Source organism: Gavialis gangeticus, unplaced genomic scaffold (genome assembly GCF_001723915.1).
Source record: "Gavialis gangeticus isolate Ggan-Ray unplaced genomic scaffold, GavGan_comp1, whole genome shotgun sequence".
Classification (NCBI taxonomy): domain Eukaryota; kingdom Metazoa; phylum Chordata; order Crocodylia; family Gavialidae; genus Gavialis; species Gavialis gangeticus.
The window spans coordinates 54,451,578-54,476,896 of NW_017729030.1; the positions used below are offsets into that span (position 1 = coordinate 54,451,578).

The 25,319-nt window shown below is 40.0% G+C and overlaps 1 protein-coding gene across 7 annotated transcripts in view; it reads right to left on the reverse strand.

Moving 5' to 3' along the window:
* Positions 1-879: 879 nt before the first annotated feature.
* The window catches only part of YTHDC1 (YTH domain containing 1), a 25,118-nt gene continuing 678 nt past the window's right edge, over positions 880-25,319 (reverse strand). The window contains exons 2-17 of one of the 7 annotated variants that reach the window (XM_019522255.1): positions 21,527-21,628; positions 20,636-20,967; positions 20,149-20,503; positions 18,364-18,453; positions 17,824-17,877; positions 17,097-17,191; positions 14,244-14,352; positions 14,032-14,149; positions 12,477-12,561; positions 10,858-11,024; positions 8,167-8,249; positions 7,218-7,254; positions 7,086-7,149; positions 6,904-6,966; positions 5,092-5,226; positions 880-1,863 (exon numbers count right to left, since the gene is read on the reverse strand). In XM_019522255.1, the coding sequence (XP_019377800.1) occupies positions 1,639-1,863; positions 5,092-5,226; positions 6,904-6,966; positions 7,086-7,149; positions 7,218-7,254; positions 8,167-8,249; positions 10,858-11,024; positions 12,477-12,561; positions 14,032-14,149; positions 14,244-14,352; positions 17,097-17,191; positions 17,824-17,877; positions 18,364-18,453; positions 20,149-20,503; positions 20,636-20,967; positions 21,527-21,628 (2,114 nt within the window). In that variant the 3' untranslated portion in view covers positions 880-1,638. Of the gene's footprint in view, positions 1,864-5,085; positions 5,227-6,903; positions 6,967-7,085; positions 7,150-7,217; positions 7,255-8,166; positions 8,250-10,857; positions 11,025-12,476; positions 12,562-14,031; positions 14,150-14,243; positions 14,353-17,096; positions 17,192-17,823; positions 17,878-18,363; positions 18,454-20,148; positions 20,504-20,635; positions 20,968-21,526; positions 21,629-25,319 lie in introns of all 7 variants that reach the window. The other 6 variants (XM_019522257.1, XM_019522253.1, XM_019522256.1 and 3 more) reach the window with 6 other exon arrangements.

The window sequence follows — 25,319 nt, forward strand, 5'->3', positions numbered from 1 at the left end:
AACAATATTGCATAAGTTTTCACAGTAACCTTCAGCATATGCAGTTCTGCACAAGAGTTGAGGTCTTTGTGTGGTCCCTCAAAGTATGATGGTAGGGCTTTGTTACAGAACACATCAAAGACAGAGAAACAGATGTCAGGTTTGGTAGGTTTCTATAAATCAGGAGATAATGTTAAGAAGTAGTGAAGACAGACTACAGTACTCACATCTGAAAGCCAAGCTCCTGCTACGGAAATACATGCAAAAAAGCTTTTCCAGTAAATTTTGAAGCTGAAGCTGCTTTCACATCATTTACTACTGCAAATTCAACTGAAAATTTGTTCCATTCAAGAGCTGGAACACACAGTGGTCTCCGAAATATTATCCTGTTATCCCTGCTAGAGTATGCCAAGTATAGAAATACAGGTGAGTTTGCATACTTCAGAATGAGCATGCCCTTAAGTTTTTTGGCTATGGCAACTGTGCTACAAGGGACACTGGGGTCTGGACATCGTACAAGTAATGCAACATAGAGGCTGACCCAATGAATCAATAACGGACAGACAGATCCCATATTGAGGGCATGGTAATTACAGAGCTGTTCTAGTAAAAACTAAATGCAGAGCTGCCATCCTTTTTGACAGTTACTAGTTAGGTAGCCATTAGAACAAAGCAAAAATACTCCAATGATCCATGTGCAGCAAAGCTTATGGGTTGAACTCCTGCAGCAGAATAGGGGGTTGGGAACATGAGCCTACCCATGCCCCATTACAATTAATTTTTGTTGCTGTTGTTGTTATTCAGAAATTCCCCCCTACTCAAAAGCAAAGTATTCTTTCCAGGTGGAAGGTACCCTTTTTGAACACAAGCCTGCCCTCAGAAAACTGGTGGAAGCCAAACTAAAAGTTTCAATAGTTACCAATTTATTTTATAAAAAAAATGGTAGCAATGTAGAGTACAGCAATATTTTCTGGTTTCACACACGTGAATTGTGGACATTCCAAGCAATGTGTACATTTTGGAGAGGAGAAAGGCTAGACAAAAGGTTTGACCAAAATATTACTGAACACAGGAAGATTCTTTTAAAAAGGTTAAAAATTAGATATCAATAGTGTCTTCTTAATATTGCTTTCATTATTGAAGACTGGGAAAAAAAAACAAAACAAACACTTGACTTTACAGAGGTTAAAAAAAACGAACAGAAAAACCAGGCTGCTACAACACTGCCATACAGTCAAATCATACTTCAATATTTGCATACTTGATAGCAGCATTTTTTCCATTGAACCATGTGAAACTACATTTAAGAAAACAAAGCAAAAAAAGAATATATTATGGCAGTTATCCATCAGTATTAAAAAAACCCCAAACAAACCTAGGATGAAGTCACTAAGTAGATGAACACTTATTGAGAATGAACCAATATCTACATTCTTAACTGCTTCCCATTCTGCTCCAATAAAAACGTCAACTGTGTGCATTTTTTGGCTTTTTTTCTTCCAGTTCAAAGTTTACTGCATGCTTGGAACAAAGAGGGTCATCAATCCTTCTACACAATGAACTTGAGACAGCTGAAAATAAAATTTACTACTTGTAAACACACACAAAAAATACAAGCTTTGCTGTTGTTGTTTCAAATAACCACTGGCTCCAGAAGGATTATCTTCTATATCTGCCCCTTTCTCCTCTGTCTCTGTCCCGGTCACAAATCCTTTCTCTCTCCCTGTCCCGATCACGCCCTCTATCACGCTCTCTGTCTCTTCTGTTATCCCTGGGACGGTCACGTTCCCGTTCCCGGTCTCTCTCTCGAGGTCTGCTTCTCCGACCACTGACAACCGCTTGTGTGCGCCGCAGGAAGTCATCTACCCTCATATCATAATCATGCTGTGAAAAGGAGAACAGTTCTAGTTAGTTTGTTTTCCATTCTGACTACCCAAACCATTTCATTCACCCACATAATTAGCTAAAACTGCCTATGTACTTAGGGGCTCCTGGGAGACCAAGATCAAAAGGTAGCTGCTAATGTGGCATTCTAGCACAATTTATTGTGCGTGTTATCAGTTCTTCCCACCTGCCTTCAAAATACCATCTGATACTTTTTAATTTCTTCATTTATGGATTTGGAGCACAGCCTCAAGTGTCTGCCTAGCAAGTCTGCAGCTGACACCAAACTGGATGAATTTGCACACACTTTTGAAGTCAGGATTAAGATTTAAAAGGACCTTCATAAACCAGAAAAAGGGCTACAATTTATTGAATAGAATTCAAATGAGGACAAAGCCTTGTACTTAGGACTGCAAAGTCACAAGCACAAAACCAGACTGGGATTATTGTGGACCAGAAGCTGAATATAAGCCATCAGTGTGCTCTTGTTACAACAGCTTACTGGAGTATATTAACAGAAGTATTGCTGGCAACAGTGTGGAAATGATTCCCCTACTCTAGTCAGCACTGGTAAGACTTCACCTGCAGGGCTGTGTTCAGAATCACACTTCAAGGAAGATATGGACAAAATTAAAATTCAGGTTTATATTTTTTACTGTCCAGTTACAAATTTAATACAGACAGGGGCTTTGTGGCTCACTACCACCTAACAAAAACTTCTACCAGCCTCCCTGCACTTCATAGGAAATAACTACCTTTCCTTCTTGAATGGTCCCACTGCCCCAAACTAGATTGCTTATTATAATGCACTTTTTTCATAATGGATCCTTATAATACATCTTCACTCCTAGTTCACAGCACTCCATCCCTCTAAACACTTTGTGTTTAAATGGAAGCTTCCCCCTGATATTGAGCTCAGCCTATATCTGCCTCTCAGACCGAAGGAAGGGCATTTGGATCCCCAAAAGGTAGTGAGGAGAGCTGCTGCACAATATAGTTGGTTCAATCACAAAAAAACCCTTGACTCGTAAACAAATTAGAAAGAACCCAGGGGAAAGCAACCAAAAAAGGGGAAAAAATAAAAGGAAAGGTTAGAGGTCTAGAAAATGTGACTTGCAAGGACAGGCTGGAAGAACTGGGATTATTTAGCCTACAGGACTGAGGCGGGAATCTATTAACAGTCTTCAAATACTTGAAGGGTGTTGGGGGATCAACCTTTTTGACAGTTGTACTGCAAGGTGAGCCCTGCACATCCTCCCCAAGTGCCACCTAATACCCTTCCCTTGCCTGATCTGTTGCTCTGCTTTTTGCTCCTTGCCCTATGCTCCCTCCTCCCCAGTCTGCCCTGTGCCACTTGTAGCATGCATACCACAGGTTGGCCACCCCCATTATAAAGGGCGGTGACAGAGGGGGCAGAATAAGGAGTAACCATCTTAAACTGCAACAAGCAAAATTTAGACCGAATATAAAGGAAGAACTCTGTCACTGGGATAGTTGTTGAGCATTAGAACACATTACCTAGAGCAGGTGTTGTCAACTGAGGATGTGTGTCCCCCTGGGGGTACTTGAGAAGGACTTAGGGGGTACACACAGGCAGGTAGGGATGGAGCACCACCACGTATGATCTCGTGCTGCTGTGCAAGTGCTGCTTGCCTGGCTAGACGCAGTGAGGTAGGGGAAGCTTGCATGCAGCAGCTGCCACCGCTCCGCACTCAGCCATGTGCCACCCCCCATGGTTGGTTGCTAGGGGTACACTGACCCAAAAAGGTTGAAAACCCCTGACTTAGAGAATAAGGAACACCATCCTTGAAAGTTCTTAAAGAGATCAGACAAATGTTTGGGTGAGCTAGTTTAGACAAGGATGACCCTGCCTGGAGCAGGGGGCTGGATTAGAAAAGTAAGGTTGGAAGAGACTTCAGGATGTTATCTATGATTCTGTCTTCTCAATGTTTCACCATACAGCAGGAAGTGAAGCTCTAATTCCACTGCTAAGAGAACCAAAAGCCAGGTCCCCCAAAATTAGCTCTGATGTGTGCCTCAAGATGAACACGGTCATGTGGGATGTGGCACTGCAAACACGTTTGCAGTGCCACATACCGCACAGTTCGGTGTTCTCTGTGCTACAAGGGCGCATTGCCTGATTGTGCACTGCACCAGTTTTTTTGACACCTAGATATATGCTTAGGCAGTGCGTGCTGCTGAAAAGAGGAGCCAGGCCATCTGGAGCCATGTTCTGCTGCCAGCCAGGCTCCATGTGGCATTGCCACAGCTGCAGCCCCGGGAGGCCCCCAGGACCCCAGGTGTGCAGGACCCAGCCTTCCCTACCCTACCCAGGGCAACTTGCCATTTGTCAAAGAGCACATGGCACAGGCAATCCCTGGAGACAAGTAGCTGTGGTGCAAGTTGTGCCGCTGCTATTTGTCCCCAGGGAACCAAACATTCACGCGTCCTATCAATCTCTTCTTGTCTAGACTATTTGGGTTACTGTGCAACACTGAGCACTGCTACAACGACCCTTTTTCTACCAACAGTGAAGGGTAAATGATCAGAAATGCAGCATTACAAGCAATGACACCAACATGTCAAGGTCACACCTATAACTGAATATGGAAAGTCAAGTAGCAATTTGGGATTTTAACTCTAGGTCAGACTGGTAAGCATGGCGGATGGTGGAAAGGGTGCTTCCTATTACAACATTGGCCACTGTTTTTCCTGGGAATCTCTGAGCATATCAGGCAATACCTCAAAACCCCTGGCAGTGTGCTTGTCTTCCCTGTGCTTACCTACAGCACATAGTAGGATGTTCATGGTATTTCTGGTTTGTGCTTGTAGTTATGTGTGACAGTCTGAAGTATCTGTTTTGGGATATCCTTAGATAAACGGCTGTGAACACAGGGTACAAACTTGATGGTCCTGGAAACCACACCCCAGTCCTCAGTAAGACTGGACCCTAATCAGAAACTTCTTCAAAGGGATCAACAAAGAAAAACAGCCACTGATCTGTAGAAAGAAATGCTGGGATTTCTGTATTGATACATCTCCTAGAGGGGATTTTCAAGTCTTTTTTACCTGGATGACCAGACTTACAAAAATGCATTTAGAAGCCTTACCTTAAGGCCAAGGTTTCCAGAACCCTCATGGATTTAAGCTGCTGGCATCCCTGGAATTTCTGCTACTCCTACTTCTGCCGTACAATCTCTTTCTCCCCCCACCAGTACGTACACTTACTACTCGCTTGTCTCGGTATCTTGCTTCGTGCGGTACCGGGTGGTGTCCCGAGTAGGGAGGGTGAGCTTGAGGTGGAGGAGCATGGTGCTGATAGTAAGGGTGATGGGGAGGCTGCTCCAGACCTGGATATGGTGGCTGCAAGGAAAGTACAGCATGTTTATCAAGTGCTCCAAAGCAGAGAACAAACAGCACTTAAAAGCTAGGAAAAATGCTATCCGAGTAGATTTTTCACCTGCAGGTAGAGAATGTCTTAGAATATTTACAATGCACGGGAAGTATGCTTGGATGCACTACAAATTGTAGCAGGATCCTCGAGACATTTCCCCCCTAAACTACCAGCACCAAGTGTTTTAGGTATAGCTCCAAAGCACTGACATGTAGTATCATAATCACCTCAGCTTTCATTAATTAGTCAGTCCTATTCTGCATGTAGACAAGGATATTTTGGCATAAATGAGAGTCTTCATTGGCAAAGAATCCATTCGTTACACTGACTTGAATCAGAATAATCACAGTAAGAGCATCAAGCTTGTTCTACATGACAAAATAACCTGCTCCAGTGACAGCAGCCAAGTTTTTCTTTAAAAATTAAAAGCCACCTGACCATTTCTCCTTTCTCCCTCTTGCCCCTATCCACCTCAATTTCATTCCAACACGTCAGCAAGGTCCTTCACACAGAGGAGCACTATTTGGCTCACGGTGCAATTTCTAGCCAAACTGGATGGGATAGCTGAATTTTATGACAAGTATTTGGCTAAACCTGAGGGGGGGGAAGGGGGAAAATGGGTGTCAGTAAGTTTAGTGATGTCTGAAGAGGCATGCTCCTCTCTGCAGTCTGCCAGACCTAGTTGTTGTGATTCTCCTTCAGTTTGGGGATTTTATCTTTTTTGTGGGGGGAGGGAGAAGGGTTCCAGGGAAGCAGAACAAATCACAACACCATCTATAGCAGGCATCCCTTTCTTTCATGCAACAGCTACAATAAAGATAGCCACATATTCACAAATCTGTTACTAAAAAAGTCATACATGATGATGACATCCACAGTCAGAATACAAGGAGCTACATAACCAAAAATATGTATTCATCAGTAAGTGCAAAATATTGCCAACCACCAACCAGCAGAACAAAGAGGGGCATGTTTTGAGTAGCAAATGAGTTAACTGGATTTTGCTGGCATGTGCCCTCACCTGAGTACAGAGATAACCTAATCAAACAGCTGCTGCCACCACCATACAGCCATGGCTTTACCCAAGTTCTGATGCCAAATACACTCTGCTTCCTTAAGAAGTTTCACTACCCAAGCCAATCACCCTCCCCATGCACACAGCCTTCCAATGCACCACAGAGGCCCATTTCCTTTTTGATACATTTTGTTTTCTTGCTTGCGGGTCTGATACGAAGGCCAGTTAGTGATCTGAATACAGGGATTCAGGGCAAGGAGAGAAGGGTGTGGACATTCTTCGGCTTTATTTAAAAATAGAATTTTCCTCAAATGTTATAGCTTCCATGCACTCAAGCTGAATGGATTACTACTGTCCTAGGTCTTATGCTGTGACTGCAGCCTCTGAAATATTAACAGTACATTTATCACTCTTAGCTAAAACTTTTACGCATGCTCTCTTTATATACGTAGTTCACCCAACTCAATCTCAGGTATTTTTGCATATTCAATGTACGCAACACAGCAAAAATATGCAGATTTGAGTGAGCAGCAGGATGGGTCAGGATATAATAAACAGGTCCACAGGATTAAAAAAAAAAAAAGAAGCAGGGTCATTCAAGAGAATAACTGAAGCTAAAGAAAGTACAAACCATTCCTTGCCAGGGTGGCGGTGGTCCCATGTTGTGGAATTCCCTCACATAATCGTTGTAGGACTGAAAAGACAGACAGAAATGTTAGTGACTGCTCACAGCTCTGCAAGCACTGAACATTATGCTAAAAATAACAACCTCTCCCTCCTCCGCGCAACCAAAACAGGTGGGCACTAACTCACCCCATTTAAAAACACATCTCGGCGAACTCCTGAAAATCGTCTGTTGGGAATAAAATGCGTAAAACTAAATCCAAGTTATTCATACCAACAAGTTACTACGGCATCAAATAAAAAAATAGGAACACATCTTACCTGTCTACTTCTGGATACCTGGGATCCTTTATATACCCTGTTCAAACATCAAGCAGCGTTATCAAACAACTTCAATGCAGCATGGCAACAATCTTTAAAACCCATAGTCCTTCATTAGAATGTACCCTTCCATTGTGCCTTTCTTTACAGATATGTCCTTGTAAATACTGTTATTACTTCCAGTTTCAAAAAGGCTCACAAAATAATGCAACAGACTTCACAATTTCTTTGATGCTTGAAGTAATAATGCAGTAACAAAGAGGATGGATACACTTGCATAGGCTTGTATGTAGTACAGAGAAAACATCTGTGCAGATGAAGGTTAGAACTATTTTACTGATCTACTTGGAAGTGCTTGAAGACCACTGTCATGTAACTGACTCCCTGGTGATGGCCTCTACCAACTAACTGCATGTTCAACACCAAACCTGGGCTGCTCCAAAACTAGGCTTCTTAGGCAACTGCTCTGTGGTGGGAAATGCTTGGAAAATTAAAAGCAAGAGATATGATGATATTCCAAAGGAAAGCAGATCATTACAGCCATAGTAGATTCTTGGAAGTGAGCAATTAGCATCTGCTACCTTTAACGATCCTGTAACATGAAACACTGAACAGGCACAGAGCACCAGGCACTTTATGGTACCACATAAATGTACTTTTTTTACTTTAATTTTCTATTGTCCAACTAGTGTAAGACTTCAGTAATTTCTGTTATGTTCAGAGAGGGATTTTCAAAGGCACTGGCCTAATTCAGCTCCCCACCAAAAACAACAAGTTTTACTACTGACTTCAATGAGAAGAAAATTAAACTAGTGCCAAGTGATTTTCAGAAGTCTTACTCAAACCCCAGCCACATAAACACCTGTTATATATTTAATACTTCAAAATTCTGTAGTATTATAAACACTTGCACAGCTGTACACATGTATCTTCATAATAAGATATTAACCTGGTCTTTGGTGAAACTCAGGGGGATAGTCAATCCTTGGTTTCTTTCTGCTGTTATGAATATCATAATCCTCTGGTCGACGCCTACACAAATTAGATATCAGAGATTAAACAAGCTTGTTTGGAGCATTCTTCAGAGCAGCATACTTTCCTGGAGAAAGCCCCACGGGCTGCCCAGGATCTCTGGCTCAAGGTGGGCAGAACTCAGTCCACTTCAGTTATGGTTTCAAACTATCTACAGAAACAAGTTTTAACTTAAATCACCATAAAAGATATTCTGATCTAGTTAGATAGCTAGTGATCCTTTACCATTACTTTATTGTTCTTAACAGATGCTCTCGGTAAGAGGAATTTTATTCAACTATCCCTTAATATCCAAAGAGAATATTTAAGAAGCTAAAACAAAATGAACTCTTAACTTGCACTTTAACATTACATTTTCCACATTCCATCTTAATCTTAGAAAAAAAAATAGACAAAGAAGGCTAATTCTGACTACTAAATCAGTTTCTACAAATATAAATACAGTTGATCTCATTTCCAAGAATAAAGCATCTTTTCCATTTAACATAAAAATTTTGCCAGATTTCTAACTACAGGGCAGACAATTCTTTGTAAAATGAAAATCTTCCTGGACATGTTTTTAAATAAAGGCATGTATGCCTTGCATAATACCTCTTCCACCATTATCTTCCTAACCTGGTAACGGCAAGAGGTACTTTTAAATATTATTATTCAATCAGTGCCTTTGAGAAAAGATTAATTCCAAACTTTTATGCTTCCTAATAAATGAGAAAATAAAAGCTCCCTTCTAAAGAGAGCTGCTTCATTACTGAAGTGTTAAATAATATCCAAGAACTTCACTCAATGAAGAAGCCAATCTTAAGACCAGCTCCATACATCACTAAGCTCATGGTAGAATACAAAACTGGTTATTATTTATCTTGGCGGAATAGAAACTATTATAAAAACTACCCATCACTGTTCAACTTGGATGTTTCAAAACCTTAGGCAAAAACAAGCTTTTCATCAACAAATAAGTATTTATGCCAAATGTTACGTTTCTTTAAATCTATTAACTGCTTTGCAACCATACCCATTAAATAACTATAATAAACAATCCATTTTACTAAGTTTGTTTAGTAGATAATCTTTTTTCCTCCCTCCCTCCTCCCCCCTCATTTTTTAAAGTCCGCTTTAACTGATCTTTTTTTTGTTAAAAAGGAGAGCAGATTCCTCACCCTCTGAGCAAAAAACCCAAGAACAAAGCAGTTGCATCTACAGCAAAATCAGATTAAGAAAAAAATAAAAGCTGGTGTAAAGAATAAACATACCGCTTTCTTGTAGTTTTGAGAGTGCATTTACGACCGGTATAAAATATGATAGTAACAGTTCATTTAGTAGTCCAACTACTGACTTTAAGCTGTAAGCCACAAACATAAATGGAGGCCCTGGCAGGCTTGAGAAGGTGTGGTGGTGTTATATGTATAGTTTGCAGTCCATTGCAAAACCTTCACTGGTAAATACTTTATTGCACTGGAAACCTCTTAGCTTAACTTCAAAAGCCATCTTGGTGCTCAGTCCTTTAAAGCCAAAAAAGGGGGGCGCTGCCAGGTGTCCTCCTACCTACTCGTTACAGTGTCCTTTTTAAGCTCAAGGAAATGGGGACTCTTGTTGGGTATCTGTACCTACCACAGGATGTTTCCACAAAGAGGAAACTTAACCAAAGGTTTCAGCCCAAACCATGCATCAGTCTTTAGCAGAAAAAAACTTTAGATTTATCTGTATGCAAAGTGGCTAGACAGGGAAAAGGTGATTGGTAGAAGGGCTTATATCAGTTCTTTGCAAAGACTTCTCCAACTCTGTACCAAGTTATACCCCCTTTTTCTGGTAAATGCTGTTAAGTTCATAAAGCAGTGATCAATAACCATGTCGATTCTGTAAAAACATTTTAAGTCCACGAGTACTGCCAGCATCTGGAAAGGTTGTATAGCAGACACAGCAACAGCCATTCTTTTTGGTTTGTTGCCGGGTCTCCAAGGGCCACTTGCTTCCCTTTGGAAAGAACCTACTGTTTTCAGAAGCTCAGCAAGATGTGTGAATTCAGTGGTTACATGTTAGAGAATATTTGGCAATGGGGTTAACACATCACGGTGAAACAATTTGAAACAGTCCCAATAATGCTCCTCTTGAATATCAAGATAATTTAAATATTTTATCCTCAAAATGAGGCGGCATCTTCTGAAAAATTATAAGTGATCCTTATAAAAGTCCCATATTTGATAAGGCTTATCCAGAGATACACCTGAAAGAAAAGGCTTTTACAAAATATTAAAACATTTTGGCATATAAAGACTTCCTCTTCCTCCATCTAGCCTGCTCATAAGAAATCCAAGCTTACCTATTGCTAGCATTACATGGTGCATTATCTGCATTAAAGATCTAGTCTAAACTAGAGCACTTTATTTTAAGAACTTTTTTCTGCAAAAGCAAAGATCCCCATTTTCCTCTTGAAAAATGACAGACTGGGGGACAATGTGAAATCCTCAATGAAGCCACAAACTCGTCCATGCAGCTTGATTTGAGGATTTTCTCTCTTCTTTATCGCAGGGAAAGCTTTTGACGAATCACATTCCTCCATCACGTTATTCTGATACATGTGCCTACTATCAGTCCAAAGAACGTTTCTAACCTTCCCACATCCCGGACTGGTTCTCGACGGGATGGACGTCCTCTTGATCGGGGCTGTGAATGCATTCTTCTCTTGTGCCTCATTTTATGAATGACTTGATACAAGTCAATACTTTCATCAGGAGGGAATAGGAGACAAAGCTGGGTTCCACATTCAGGCTCAATTTCCTAGAATTGGTTAGAAGTTGAACAGTGATCGACAAGCTGAAGACAGGGAACACTTCCCATTAATTACTTTCCCAAGACACAGAAACACCACCACTTTGAAGAGGCTTCAATATCACTAGAAACTGAGAGCACATCACAGTTAGGTTACCTTTTACTCTGTGGGGTCTAATTAACATATTCACAGAATCATCTTACACTGGGACAACATGTTCCTAACGACATTCAAGTCAGGCTGCTGCTTTGCTAAGTGAGAGTGGGAGGAGCGTTTTGTAACCAATTAAAAAATGTGTACAAATTTGTGATCAATTAAGAAACAGTCATCACCACCTAAAGAGTCTGGATTATGTGGACAAGAATCCATGTGCAGGGATACACAGTTAGGTTATGCACAATTAAGCATTCTCCAAATTCAGTGGAATAACCGTAAGTTGGTTTGGAAGGTGCTTTTAATTTGTCTAGATATTGTATACTATGGTTCTTGTAGCAAGCTGCAGAATGGACAGCTAACTTGAGACATGTTTTAATTACACATTACCAGTATTCTGGAATATTCCCTCCAAAAGGTTCAGCACTTCATATAAGCACTGTAAAGCGGCTTGACTGCAATGCTATATGTAGTTAGGTGGACAGAAAAAAAATGTAAACACATTTCTTAACCATTTAAATGGAAACTGTCAACAATAACCAGTTAAACTTCCTTCAAGTAATTTTAACCAAAATTAAAAGCTCACTTTCACTGTTCAAAGTCACTGACATATAAAAATATGCCTAGTCATATCTGCTTCTTTTAAAATTACTTTTTTCTCCCTGTTCTCCAGACAACTGCAGTGTCTACATCCATCTTACTTCAAGGAGTATTGCTCCCACTTTCCTGTTAATAACCACTATGCAGAAGAGTTGTTTTTTTTCCAGTTAGTTTGTGCTGATCTTGTAAAGTATTTTTACACAGACTTCATTACTGGAGTTGACAGTGTCCATTTAACCGAATTATAGTATGTATAGCTGAATCATTAGCTTCCGTTTAAAAAGTGTAAATACAATAACAGAATCTGTATCACCCCTCCACCCCCTCAAATTTATGCCAAATCCAGCATATAAAACTGTTCAGAACAAACTCAAAAGCACAATGCTCTAACATATGGGCTCTTTCTGGATTGAGAACACAATAGAAAATGTTAGTGACCTTCATCTGTTATAAAAAGCTAGTCTTCACCAGGTGCTGCAAGTCTGAGCCATTGTGATATGACTTACTGTGTTGTTTTTTTCCTGCACTGCTCTCACCAGTGTTGTAAGAAATCAAATTTGCTGACATATGCTCTTACCAATAAAATCTATACCACAAGAACTCAAAAGGTACAAGAACCCCAAAGTTTTCAAACCTCTGACTACATTTCCTACTCATTATTTTTGTTTTACTTTAAAAATAAAGACAATGTTTAAAAATTAACAAACCTGTCCATCGCGTCCAATCTTTACTGGTTTATGTTCATTCCAAGGATTGGTCAGGTGAGCAGATTTAGTGAAGGGTAATTCACGCCTAAATATGCAAGTGGTATCATTTATGGTTTTGTCTTCTTGTTAAAAATGCATAGAACAGAACATTGCATCAGTACAAATGTATAACTCTTTGTACTATGACAGGACCCTGAATGAATATTTTAAAGATTAGTCTCTCAAGAACTTTTTTTTTTTAATTCTGATATTTTTATTTAATTTTTATTTAAATAAATTTAATTTTTTATTTAATTTGGCATTATGCAGTTCATGATAAGCAAACCTATTCTATATAGACAACAAATTTGTATATAATCAAAATTCATACAAGAACCAAAATTCTGTTGTGCCATACTTATAAAAACTTGAGACTCAGCACAACTTCAAAAAGCCTACCCTCTGTTATTTCACACCACATACAAAGAAAAGACTTATCGCTATCTTTAACACCAACATAAACTGTGACAATCAAAATGTCAGTGAATACAACTACCTAGATTTACCTGGGGAAATGTTAAATTACTGATTTATTTTTATAAAGAATCCCTTAGAAGAAACATACTCCTACAATTAACCAATACACTTGGTACCCTGGGCTGCAAGTATTAGTTTTAAAACACCTCCTAGGTGGTCCCTCCAGGTTCCTAGCATTTCACATGCAATAGGAACATCTATTCCATCCAAAGCTGTGAGCATGATACATTTACATAAGTCACTCCATTCTGAATAAAGGCACAAAATGAGATAGGTATACCTATGTGCCAGTAAAATATGCTCACGTATTGACACCTCTAGTCAATTTTGTCTTGGGGTAGCTGTTTCTTCAATGGAAGTAATTACTACTTGCTCCCTGTCACTTAATGGGAAAACACTGTTATACCACCAACTATTGTAGGCAGCTATCTTGGAAGGACTGTCTGCTCAGACACTAGTATAATTTATACTGATGGGTGGACTAATAAGTTGCGTCACTATATAAATGTGTCATGTCCACATCCTAAGATATATTTTCTATACCTCCCAATTTGGACTTTATTTTCAATGATTCTGAGGCAGCTGCATTTTATTTACTTAGCCAAAACCTAACAGATCTGATTAAGGACAACTCTACAAAATCATAAAAAACCTCCTCTTTAATTATTCTTTGTTCTCCAGGGCTGACAGACCAGAATCACAGAACAAACAGTCATTTTAAGAGGCGAAATGATAGTTGGGAACAAATGCCAGTTTGTACTCTCAGCATGTTAAGCCAGTGAAAAAAAATGAAACACATGAAATTCCTCATTTACAACCATTAAGAGTCAATGCAAAAAAAAAAAATTGCTACAGCAGTCTCAGTTATGGGAATAAATCCCAAAGCCAGTAAGACAGAGCCCCCTCTCTTAACCAGAGATGAATTTTCAAAGCAACCTAGTCAAAAACCAGTCCTAAAATGATGGTTAGAAAAGCAAATGGAATTTAAATACCTTGCTAGACACAGTACAAAAACTTTTAAATGAACAAAATCACTTGCCTGCAAATCCAGTCAATTTTAAAGACTCCTCCCAACATTTTTGCATTCATTCCTGCAGGCAGCACCCAGTGTATAGGTGATCCTCCATGATGGGATTCAGATGAGAGCCTTGCAAACCCTAAAAGAAAAAGAAAAAAAAGCAATCAACACACATTGTAACAATGGACAAGAAAAAAAACCTAATTTTACAGCCAAACATCGCCTTCACTTACCTTGGAATTTACCACTCTCTCTCACTGAGAATATCAAGATAACACTCCTTGCTGATCGAAATGCAGCATTGAGCTTCTTTTCGTTTACTGGAAGAGTTGACCACACGCCCTATCGAAAGAATAAGGGAAATGTACATTGGTTAAACACTACAAGCAGCTGTATTAAATTTAAAATTTATTTAAAAAGGTAGCAAGTAATAATCCTAGTGTTCTGGGAATAAGTAATGAGGGCAATCTATGTCTCTAGATTGACAGTGACTAGTTCTCCAGCTAAAAAGTTACGAAAGTCAGCTTTCACAAAAGAACTTAAAAAGCATTCAGGTTTTTTGGCTTTGGCTTCAGGTTTGAGCCTTTAAGACACACTTATGCATCTTTATGCTTTTCTCTAGAGCCATGACAGCTTGAAGCTTTATTGTAAAAATTAAGTATGAGATTACCATATAAATTATGTGAGTTGTTGTACTTAAAGCCTCAAATCCTAACCAGAAAAATTCACGAGAAAAAAAAAAAAATCACAAGATTTGCCAACATGGGAAGAGGAAAGCGAAAGAATACTGCAAGAGGAATGGCTGGTCTGCAAACTGGTTTTCACTGTGTACTTCAGTGAACAAATACTGCACATTGAAGATACTAGCTTGTCCCCAAGTCACTGAAGGATGTACACAGAGGGACAACGTAACAACTTGAAATAATAAAGGATGAACATGCTGTTGCCAACTCCAACATGGAGAATGAAGACATTAAATATGGCTTTTCTTTTTTTCTCCCCTCTTCCATGTAAGATGAACACAAATGGACTTTTTAAAACAAAAAAGTACTGTGTACTCACCTGCAGCTTTAGACCAGGCCCACAAGTAACATGCATAACTAAAACATTTTAAATTTTAAGCACTGTTGAATGTGTGTTTACCTCTTCAATCTGTTTTAGCATGATTTTCAAAAAAGACCCCTGCCCTATCCTAACTGGATAATGCTGCGACAATGTTTTCTTAGATTTTCTTTCCAAATTACTGCTAACTCAACATGAAAATACAAATGGCCTATTCATACTCTGTAAGCAAAAAGGTGGCTCAGATACCTCTATAGTAGTACCACTTTTTAGCCAGAAACAGGACGCACAATAACTTTGCTATGCAGCTTTAAGCAGATAATACAACCACAGAGCAGATATTTCTGTGCTCCTCTGACTTATCTGTCGTAACAGGGTGGAATATGAATTGCCCTTTAAGGGATATATGGAAATCTCAAAGCAACTGATGGCTTCAGAAGCCACAGTAGTAAAGATTCTATTGTCAAGAATAAACAATCCAGCCAAATGAGGTACACCTGCTTCACAATTAAATGGAGAAACACATGTAGATGGACACACAAATATACAATGACACAAAAGTGTCCTTCTTATGGAAAGCATTAAGAAGGCTCAAACAATTTCTTTGGGAACAGCCTTTTCCTCCTGCCAGACACATAACACAGCTATAACCCAAACAGAATTACAACTGATCTCTGTTAAATAAACTTATCAGGCAAGAAAAGCTGCTGAAGAGGAAAAGCCAAGCTTCAGTGTTTTAGACATCCCGCTTTCTGATTTGGAACATCTAGTTAAAGTTAATTTAAACCCAAATTTTATTGTTCTACAGCTTGAAGCATCTACTGTACACCTAATTATAGGGCAAGTAACCAAAGTATTCAAAGGGTAATTGAAAGCTACTGTATCTGAATACACAAGAAACCCTCAAAAATCAACAGAAACTGACACACTAGGAACATTTATCAGTACAGGAACTGTGCATTTGCTTAGTATACTCAGTAATCAAAAATTAGACACTGGACACTGTTAGCTGAGTTCATGAAATTCTGGCAGCGTACCATGTATTTCAGATGTAGAAACCACATCTTTTTGATATGTAAATTTCTTGTAGCAACTCAAATATTGCTGAAAATAGCCTTCCACTTCAAATTCCTCTGTCCCTATATTTTGGAACAAATTGTTAAAGACCAACAGCCTAGATTTCTCTTGCCAAATTTAGGACTATGTCCTAGGCATAATGGCATCAGCAGAAGAATTCAGTTTCATACTTATTTCTCTATGTTAACTGCAAGTGATCAGAATTTCTAGCATGATGCTAAACAGGAATATTCAGAAACCAGAATCTGGCTGCAGCTTCCTAGTGAAGTTTACCATTGCAGAAGTACAACATTCAACATCAGCAGAGCCTACTCTGATGCCACTGTCACACCAGCTACCCTCTCAGTTTAAGAAAGTCTCTGCAGTGGGGAAATATTGCTTCACTTCTCTGGAACAGAATCAGTGTCTATAGATACACGTGCTGGTTCACATTTTAATTAGAACGCTCCAGCATTGCCTTGCTGTCACATATATAATCCCCTGAACATTATAAAGTGACCATGGGGGTACTTTACCTAAATCTCATTGAATGTGGTTTAGAGAGTGTCCTGTGGCCATTTTTAAATGTGTGGGGGCTTAATACACGTGACAGCAAGGCATTTTAATTAGAGTGGCTCTCTGGGAGCCATTCTAAGTAATATACCCCCATCCCCAAGCACCTGTATAGGCAGCCATAAATAGGTTAGAAAGGACCTCAAAGAGATCACTTAGTCTGATCTTCAGAATCTACAGCCAGATGGCATAAATTAAGGACAGTCAAGGGGCTACTCTAATTTGCACTGGGTGGGGCCAGAACCTCACTTCAATAATTATGAAGCAAACAAGAGCTCCACGTTCTCCTGACCCAAGAGCTACTCAGCACAAAAGAAAATCTGGATGACAGTATGCTTCATTCCCCAAACAGCAAGTTTCTTAATAAATCAGTTTCCAAGCTGGTTTAAACATACCTTGGCTTTGGCAAGTGAGACATTTTCATGGTTGTTACTCTTGATGAGAAAAAATCTTGCATCTTGGAGAATATATTTAAGTTTACTGGTTTGGTCTGAAAAAAAATTCCAAATAAGCTGAAGTTTAACTTTTGAAGTTTTTCCTTCAAAATGTGGGCATGGGTTTTTTACGACAAATTTATCCCTCCTGATCTATACCTAGATCAGGAGTCAAGCCCCTTCCCCCACCCCCAACCTGAATGCTGAAATCTAACCCACAGAGCATACAATGCCAAGCTTTTCTTAAAAATAAGTAAATAAATAAGTAAATAAAGTTTTAATACATCACACACACAAAGATAATTATTATTATTATTATTAAAAAAACAATAAATCAATATTTCAGTAAGGTTCCAATATACTTGCACTCTGGCTTATAGAGGTACTGCAAAACATTTGTATAATTAAACTTTGATGAGAGTACCTATTTAAAAAAAAGTTTCCTTTCTCAAGTACAAGCATCTCTTTTCTGCTTTGTTGCTTCTGTAAGAGAATCTGATTGATGTCTGTGCAGCTCTTTAAAGATATGCAGAAGTAAATCAAAATGATGCATCGCTGTTTATACCCGCAACAATCAAGCATTCAAATTGATTTATATTGGAACATTACCATTTTGACGCAACTTAATGAACAAACAGACAATGGCATGTGATGGGCCATGCATTAAAAATTCAAATTTAAATGATACCTTTTTGGACAGCACGAACGGAAGATGATAATTTCTCATGCTTCTTTTCTGAACCTGTGTTTAGCCAAAGTACATTTGTTCAGATTGAGCCTTAATAGAGATAATATACAATTTCTACAGCCTTGTCACATACAATTTTCATTCATGACAAATTATTCTTCCTGGCGCGCACCCACACACAAAAAAAACACTGTTCAATGTGCACGAGTGTTTTGTTTTGATTTTTTGGGAAGTTTGGTTTGGGTTTGGTTTTTCATATTTATTATCTGAACAGTTTCCTACTCAGAAAACTAGTCACTGAATCATCATCTTCCAAGTTTGAAAAAAAAAGTGAAAATTCCACTTAAGCAACAAAATAGCATTAAACAAGATGCCTACTTCCCCCAAAATTATCCACACAGAACATGCCAGAAATCAAATCAAATACCAAATAATCAAACTACATACCCCACATATTTCTACAGCCAGTTACATTTCTCTTAGTTATCACATTAAGAGTCAAAGTCAGTCAGTATGACAAGCAACAAAAAGAAAGAATACCTGCATAAGATTCTGATGCAGAACTTCCACTTCTATCAAAAACAATTGGAGAGATACCTCTAGCTCTCTTCCTTTCCTTCTTTTTCTCATCTAAAAACCCCAGAGAACAAATAGTAGTAGTATTGTAAACGTCACACACCAAAAGATAAAGCTGAGATGAAAGTACTGACAGTAGGCAAACTGTATCCACAATGACAAGACTGATATTTGGCTTTTACAAGAAAAGTTTAGTTACTATGCTAACACTTCCCCAAAAATATGACACTTAAGAGGTACTGCCACCAATTCACAAAAACTAAGCTCATGAAGGAAAAACAAACACCAAATGTTTGAGAATTCTATGCAAAGATACATAAGTAATTCACTGAGTTTGGAGTATTTTAGTTCTTCTCTCCAATGTGTTAGCCAAATTTTCAGTGACATACTTAATAGGAATTATACCATGATCTGTAACACTGCTTCACAAGTCCATTGAAAATTAGTCAAGCAGTAATAGGAATTAAAACAAAACACTGTGGCACATAGTAAATAGTGACACCCTTCCCCAGCCCCTTCAAAGAGTTAAATTATTACTTCATAGCATTTAAAAAGTAATTACAGCTTTCCCTTTCTTCTAGAGTTCCTCTAGACTCCAAATATCAAGGCTGGTTCACCTTACCTGCATCCAAGTTATTTAGAAGAACCATCCATGCACCTTTCAAATAAGGAAGCTACAGGATAGGAATCTAACAGGACTGTTTTGTTGTTTTTTTACCAAATCCAAAGCTAATGTGATGATATGCTCTGTTTAGCAAGCCAAAGTCATATTAGAATAACCTTTTCAGGATTTGGTCTAACCTTCAAGTCTACTCATACTAGGACAAGCACATATGTCTACACTTGACCAAAAAGGCTATTTGAAATTCTGTGGGCAATTTGTATTCATGAAGCAAAGCACCAGTAGGACAGGTGAGAATCAGGCACAATGCACAACTGCAAAGAGCTGTTATAGGACTCGTTTCAGTCCCATTCTCCCCATTTGCCTAGTTACAGGCTCCTCTTGATTCCTGGTCTTTCCAAATTGTGTGGCAGATCTCTAAAACGAGACAATTACATATGAACTGGCCATACTGAACAGCACATCCTCCATTATCTGAACAGCAACTTTGTTTTACCAATTTGTTAGTATTGGTTTTGTAACAAACACTTTTTAACATCTACTGTATTTAACACCTGCACTGTCAAGTCTGTATGGTTTTGAATTATTCATTGTGTGTTAGCATGCATAACTCCCCACAACATGCTGCAATTTCACTTATCTGAACCAGTTCAGCTATCCAAAAGACTTCAGAAAGTGCTTTCCAAAGGGATTAAACAACCAAGGATGTACTGCAGTAACCATTTCTCCAAAGACAAAAGCTACTGTATTAACCTGACTACCTGGCCATCTAGATTTATATTGAATAGCTCTCCCATCAAATGTTTACATTCAAGTGAAGCTTTGCAGGGAGAACCACCAAAAGTTGTTGATTACAACAGTTTTAGGTGTTAAAAATAGAAAAATGATAACAAAGTTTATCTACAATAATTTGATCCGGTAGTGGTAAGTGACTTCCAGACAAGCCTTAGTGCAAGTCAGAAGCGTTCCACTGTCCTGCCTCAGGCTCAAAGCTTAGGTTCCTTTCAGAAACACCAGCCAAAAATCAAAGGAAAAGCCTGAGTCAAAAACAAATGTTAAATCTGAAATATTAACAGACTTTAAAACGGGGAAAGTCTTATCTACAACTAGTCTAAGAAAGGATTTACCTGATGCATCTGAGCCAGAACCAGATCTGACTGACCCATCTGTGAAGGATGCAGATTCAGAATCAGAATCACTGGCTTCACTTCGAGTGTCATAATCATTTCCCTCCTTCTGATCTCTTTCATCTTGTTCATATTCCTCTTCGTCCTCTTCCCCATCTTCTTCCACCTCCTCATCTTCCTCTCCTTCCTCATCTTCCTCTTCCTCCATTCCTTCCTCCTCATTCTCTGTGTTTCCTTGATCAGAAGAGCCACTGCTGCCAGTCTCATGATCCGAACCATATTCTTCAGAGTTCACCTCGTCTTTAGAAGAATGGCTGGATCTGCTTTGCCTTCTGTCCACATCATGCCTAATTCTCTGATGTTTAAAGAAAAAGAGAATCAGCAGTCATAAAACATTATTAGGATGCACACACAGTCCCAAGAGAATGTGCCTTATAAATGTCTCAAAGAACTGCTTTATTTCTAAGGCTGCAAAAACTTTTACTACCTCTGAACCATCTGGCGTAGAGGACTTTGCCCTTCTGTCAACATCCCTCTTCCTCATGCAAGTTTTTTCAGGTTGCCCTTTATAAAGCTCCCTTGTACTGCCACTTGACATGCGTGCCTTTCGATCACCATCTGGACGCTTGCTTCTGTCAGACCTCTGATACTCTTCTGTCTTGTACTCTGCTACAGGCTTTCCTTTTGTACTCACTATCCTCTTATTATTGCTAACTGATGAACTAGGTGGCTTTAGAATCATTTGCCTTGATGAATGCACCGATGGCTTTTGTCTTTTGCTTTCAGCAGTCTCCATCCTGTCATTTTTTCTTTTTGATCCTTAAATTAATAAAAATAAATAAGTTATTTTACGCAACAGGTAAAAACAAAGTAAAAAACTCCCCACCCCACCCCCGCAGCAACTGGTATTACTCTTCCTTGAAGTGATCTTAGTGACTGTCATTTTTTTCATTTTTTTCCCCCCCAATCAATAGTTTGTTACAATTCCCATCAGTTTCTCAGGCAGGTTTGTGTTTGTAAGCGTTGTAAGATAGGGGAATTTGAAATGCAAAGATTAGGGCCCAGCCCAACGCCACACAAGCCACTGAACAGCTGGAATGAAGACCTGCCTTGCTCTTAGGCTTGCCTTGGTTTACTAGGGGAAAATAAGTTTATTTACATAAATGACTTTCTAATGAGGTTTATTTGAAGAATGCCAACATTGAACATGTATTCTTGGTGCACAGAACTCAATGTAATGTTTAAGGTTAGATTATATTGTTGAGGCACAAAATCTTTAATGGACTCTATTGTTGTTTGCCAACTATAATAATCTGTATACAGTAAAATTTGGTAAATTACTTTTTTACAATGGCATCTCTGAGGAATATCCACCTACCCTTTTTTTCATTTTTATCTTGTTCACTATCAGGGTTATAGAGCTCATCATCTTGGTCAGGAGCATCAGTTAAAATGTCATCCAGAACATTCAGTTCACCATCTGGGGAGAAAAAAGAAAAAACACATTAAGTCACAAATACTACTGACAATCCATCTGAAGTCGTTCCCTAAAACAATGACTGTTTATAGCAAGTTGGAATGTCTACAGTGTTACTATGCATACTAAGACACTGACAGTCCAATGAAACAATAGGTTTCCAATTTTTTCCCATAACTTCAGTGTGAAGCATCAACAAAAGTTAGTGAAAGAATAAGACAACCACAGATTGAATATGGGCATTATATGGTCAAAGTTCATCTGACTTCTGTGGCATAGCTGTTGACAAAAAAAAGACAGATTCTGGGCCTTAGGCTAACAACCACGGAAATAGTAAGTTCCTAACAGAACAGTTCTGCTATTTTAATGAGTCTGAGGAGGAGTTCATAGGCAGGTGGTCTTGCTGCTGTTACTAAGAAGTGTCCAGACCACTGGATTCCTTACTGTAAAATAATCAAGAGCTGTGACATTCATTGTGCTAGTTCCAGGGAAGATAATTCAAAAGGTTTCCTTTTGGTAGCATGTATCATGCTTTGCCCAGATCCTCACTGTCACTCACGGATATCTGCCCCAGGAGATATAGAAGATAAGATGCATCAGGACTGCAACTGAATCTTGCAACCAGATATTCCACCTCGTGCCTGAAGCAAGCCACAAAGTATGAATGGTTTAACCATAATCAGGTGTAGAGACCAAAATATTTATGTACTGATCAGTTTCCAGGAGCCCCCCACTGCAGAGCAGGCAGGGGATATGTGGCCAGGGCAGGGCTCCTGAGGGAAAAGCAGCAGAGCTGAGTGCCCTGAGCAGGGGCGGTGCTAGGGGGAGTTTGGGCACTATAGCTACGCCAAAATTCACCTTAGCCCCCCGAAGCCACCCCTCCCAGTGCCACCGGCATCTGCCCCACACAGCTGAGCCCATCCCCAACACTGGGAAGAGGCTGGTGCTGCCCTGGTCCCAAGCCCAAGCCCAAAGCGGGCAGCCTGCCTCCACCCTGTACACAAATCCAGGGGGGCACATGCCTCCACTGGGGGTGCATGCATTGGCAGGGGCCACCCCTCCTCTGGACAATGAGCTATTAGATAAAACTGCCAAAAATCCCCACTGAAGTGCAATCTATACAGACTTTGTGTAAGCTGGGTCAAACTAGCATGATATCTCTTCAGGGCATGCACCACGCTCAGCGTGGGGACATGCCAAGCTATGGTTTTATGAAAAATAAATATCATTTACACTTACATGTGTTTTTAAAATATACATGTGTAACACACGCCCCCACCCCAAAGGTCAAGCATGAAACGATAACATGCTACCCTAAGGTCTAACTTACTCTAAAACTCATTTGAATGATAATAACAACAAAAAATTAGGGGTGCACCAATAGAGATTTTTGGCTGATAGCCAATATTTAAGGAGGCATATCGACTGATACCAATCTGATTTCCAATACAGCCACCTTCAGCTGGTAAGTCTGGTGTGGTGAAAGGGGCAGGGAAGGGGCATGGGAGTGCAGATCAATGCCCCCAGCGGTGAGGAACGGGGCAGTGGCAGGCTCTGTCAAGGTGGGGGAAGGTGGCTTCTGCTCGCACACTGGGAGGGCATAGGGGGCATGTCCCCCTGGATCTGTGTGGGGTTGGGCAGGCTGCAGCTAGAGCCATGCAGGGCTCTTCTCAGCGGGGGCTGGGCTCAGAGTGGGCGCCCACAGTGGTGGGAGGAGGCTGCATCCACCCCATATTTCTCTGCAGCTCCACTCCCAGTGCCACTGTTGCCAGCCACTCAGCGCAGCCTTGGCTCAACGCCCTGCCTCCGTCCATTTGCCAGTAAGAGCTGGGGCAGTGCCAGGCAGTGGCAGTGCTAGGAACTGAGCTGTGGTGAAATTTGGGGTGGATGCAGCAGCCTCTCAGTGCCACTGGCACCTACTCTGAGCCCAGCCCCCACCAAGAAGAGCCCCATGCAGCCCCAGCTGCAGCCCACCCCACCCCACCCCATGCAGACCTGGGGGGCACATGCCCCCTCATCCATCCCCCAGGGCCTCCTGGGGTGCAAGCAGCAGTGGGAGCCGCCCCTCCCCCAACCCTGCCTGGGTAGCACCTGCCCCTGCCCCCTCCCTCACCACTGGGGGCACCGATCTGCCCTCCCCATGCCTCTTCCCTCTCCTTTCACACACCGGATTTACCAGCTGGAGGCAGGGAATATAACTACAGTGCAAATGGCAACAAAGGTTAGAAATGATGATTTAAAATAAAATGAAGTGTTTTTAGCTTGCCAATTTAAATTAGTAATTTATAAACATGATTTAAGTCCACCCTGGATAATCCAACAATAGCCACGCACTTATTCTCTGACTAACACTGGTATTCCAATTCCTATGTCCCATCCAAATTGGGCACCGAAGGCTAAATTCCACATTTCAAGACTAAAACAGCAATCTAGTTGCACACTGAAATAGTAGCCGTTTCAGCAGCATTTTGAAAGATCAAGGGGGAGGGGGAGAAGGAAACAAACACATTAGCCCATCAACTTCAGCAGAACAAAGTGAGACTTTTCCAGAACCCTAGTTTCAGGGGGGGAAAAAAATCATGCCAAACAACCTCTTGCCATATTCTGAATGAATAGCACCTCATGTCTGCCATGCACAGACCTACAGTCTGTATTGTAAGTAAATTCAAAGTGTAGTCCATATAGTCAAATACAATCCATTGCATCTTCTGAATTTTCTTTAAACCATTCCTTCCTTCCTGCATCTTGTGCTTTATAACAAAATAGTTCTTCTGTTAATGACACATGCAACTAAACAATAAAATTATCTATACCATAACCATTTTTATCACGTGTTTCTCAAAAACACAAATAAACATATGCCCCCTCTATGTTTTTGTGCAAGACATAAGCACCACTCAGATTCCAAGCAGAGCTGGAAAAAATTTTGAGAGCTCAGAGGTTTGTCCGGTCTTAGACAGTTGCAGAGACTTTAATAACTAAACTTGAGACTGAATCACATTTTACTCTCACTTGTTTAAAAATACCTTCCCACTTTTTGTATGTTCAGTGAGTCCTATGGGAAAGACCTGGAAACAAAAGCCTCACAAAGCATTTAAAAATTAAAACTAATTTTACCACCAACTTCTCTACTTTGTAAGAAAACCCATGGTTAAAAAGTATGCATAGCTGTAGAAATTAAGAAATGCTAACACACCAATCAGTTAAAGAAATGACAATAACAGTCCTATTATCTGGCTGTACTGTTATCAGAGACAGGGAGTTAAAAAAAAATGGTTTTATGTCACATTGAAGATACCCTTTGCAGGTGACCTGAACTACATACACAGGACTACATACACAGGACTACTGACCAGGCATACCAACCACACTTTTCCTTAGAGCCTGGGAGTTATATAAAATAATGCTAATGACAAATTCTACTGCAATTAAACACTGTAACAAGAAAGAAACATAACTCAACACTCTGTTTGCCAGACACCTTTGGGGTAAATACACTGCTCCAACTTTTACCCGAGCCTAACTTGCAGAAAATGAAAAATGAACTTTCCCAGGCAAGAGATCTTACACTGCCCTCCTGTAAAATATGAATTTTCATTTCTACCTGGGAGAAATTTTACAATTTTTGCATTCCCCTATGCCTGAGGAAGGGCACGTGCCCTCAAAGCTTGTAAAGAAAGAGTCGGGGGGGGGG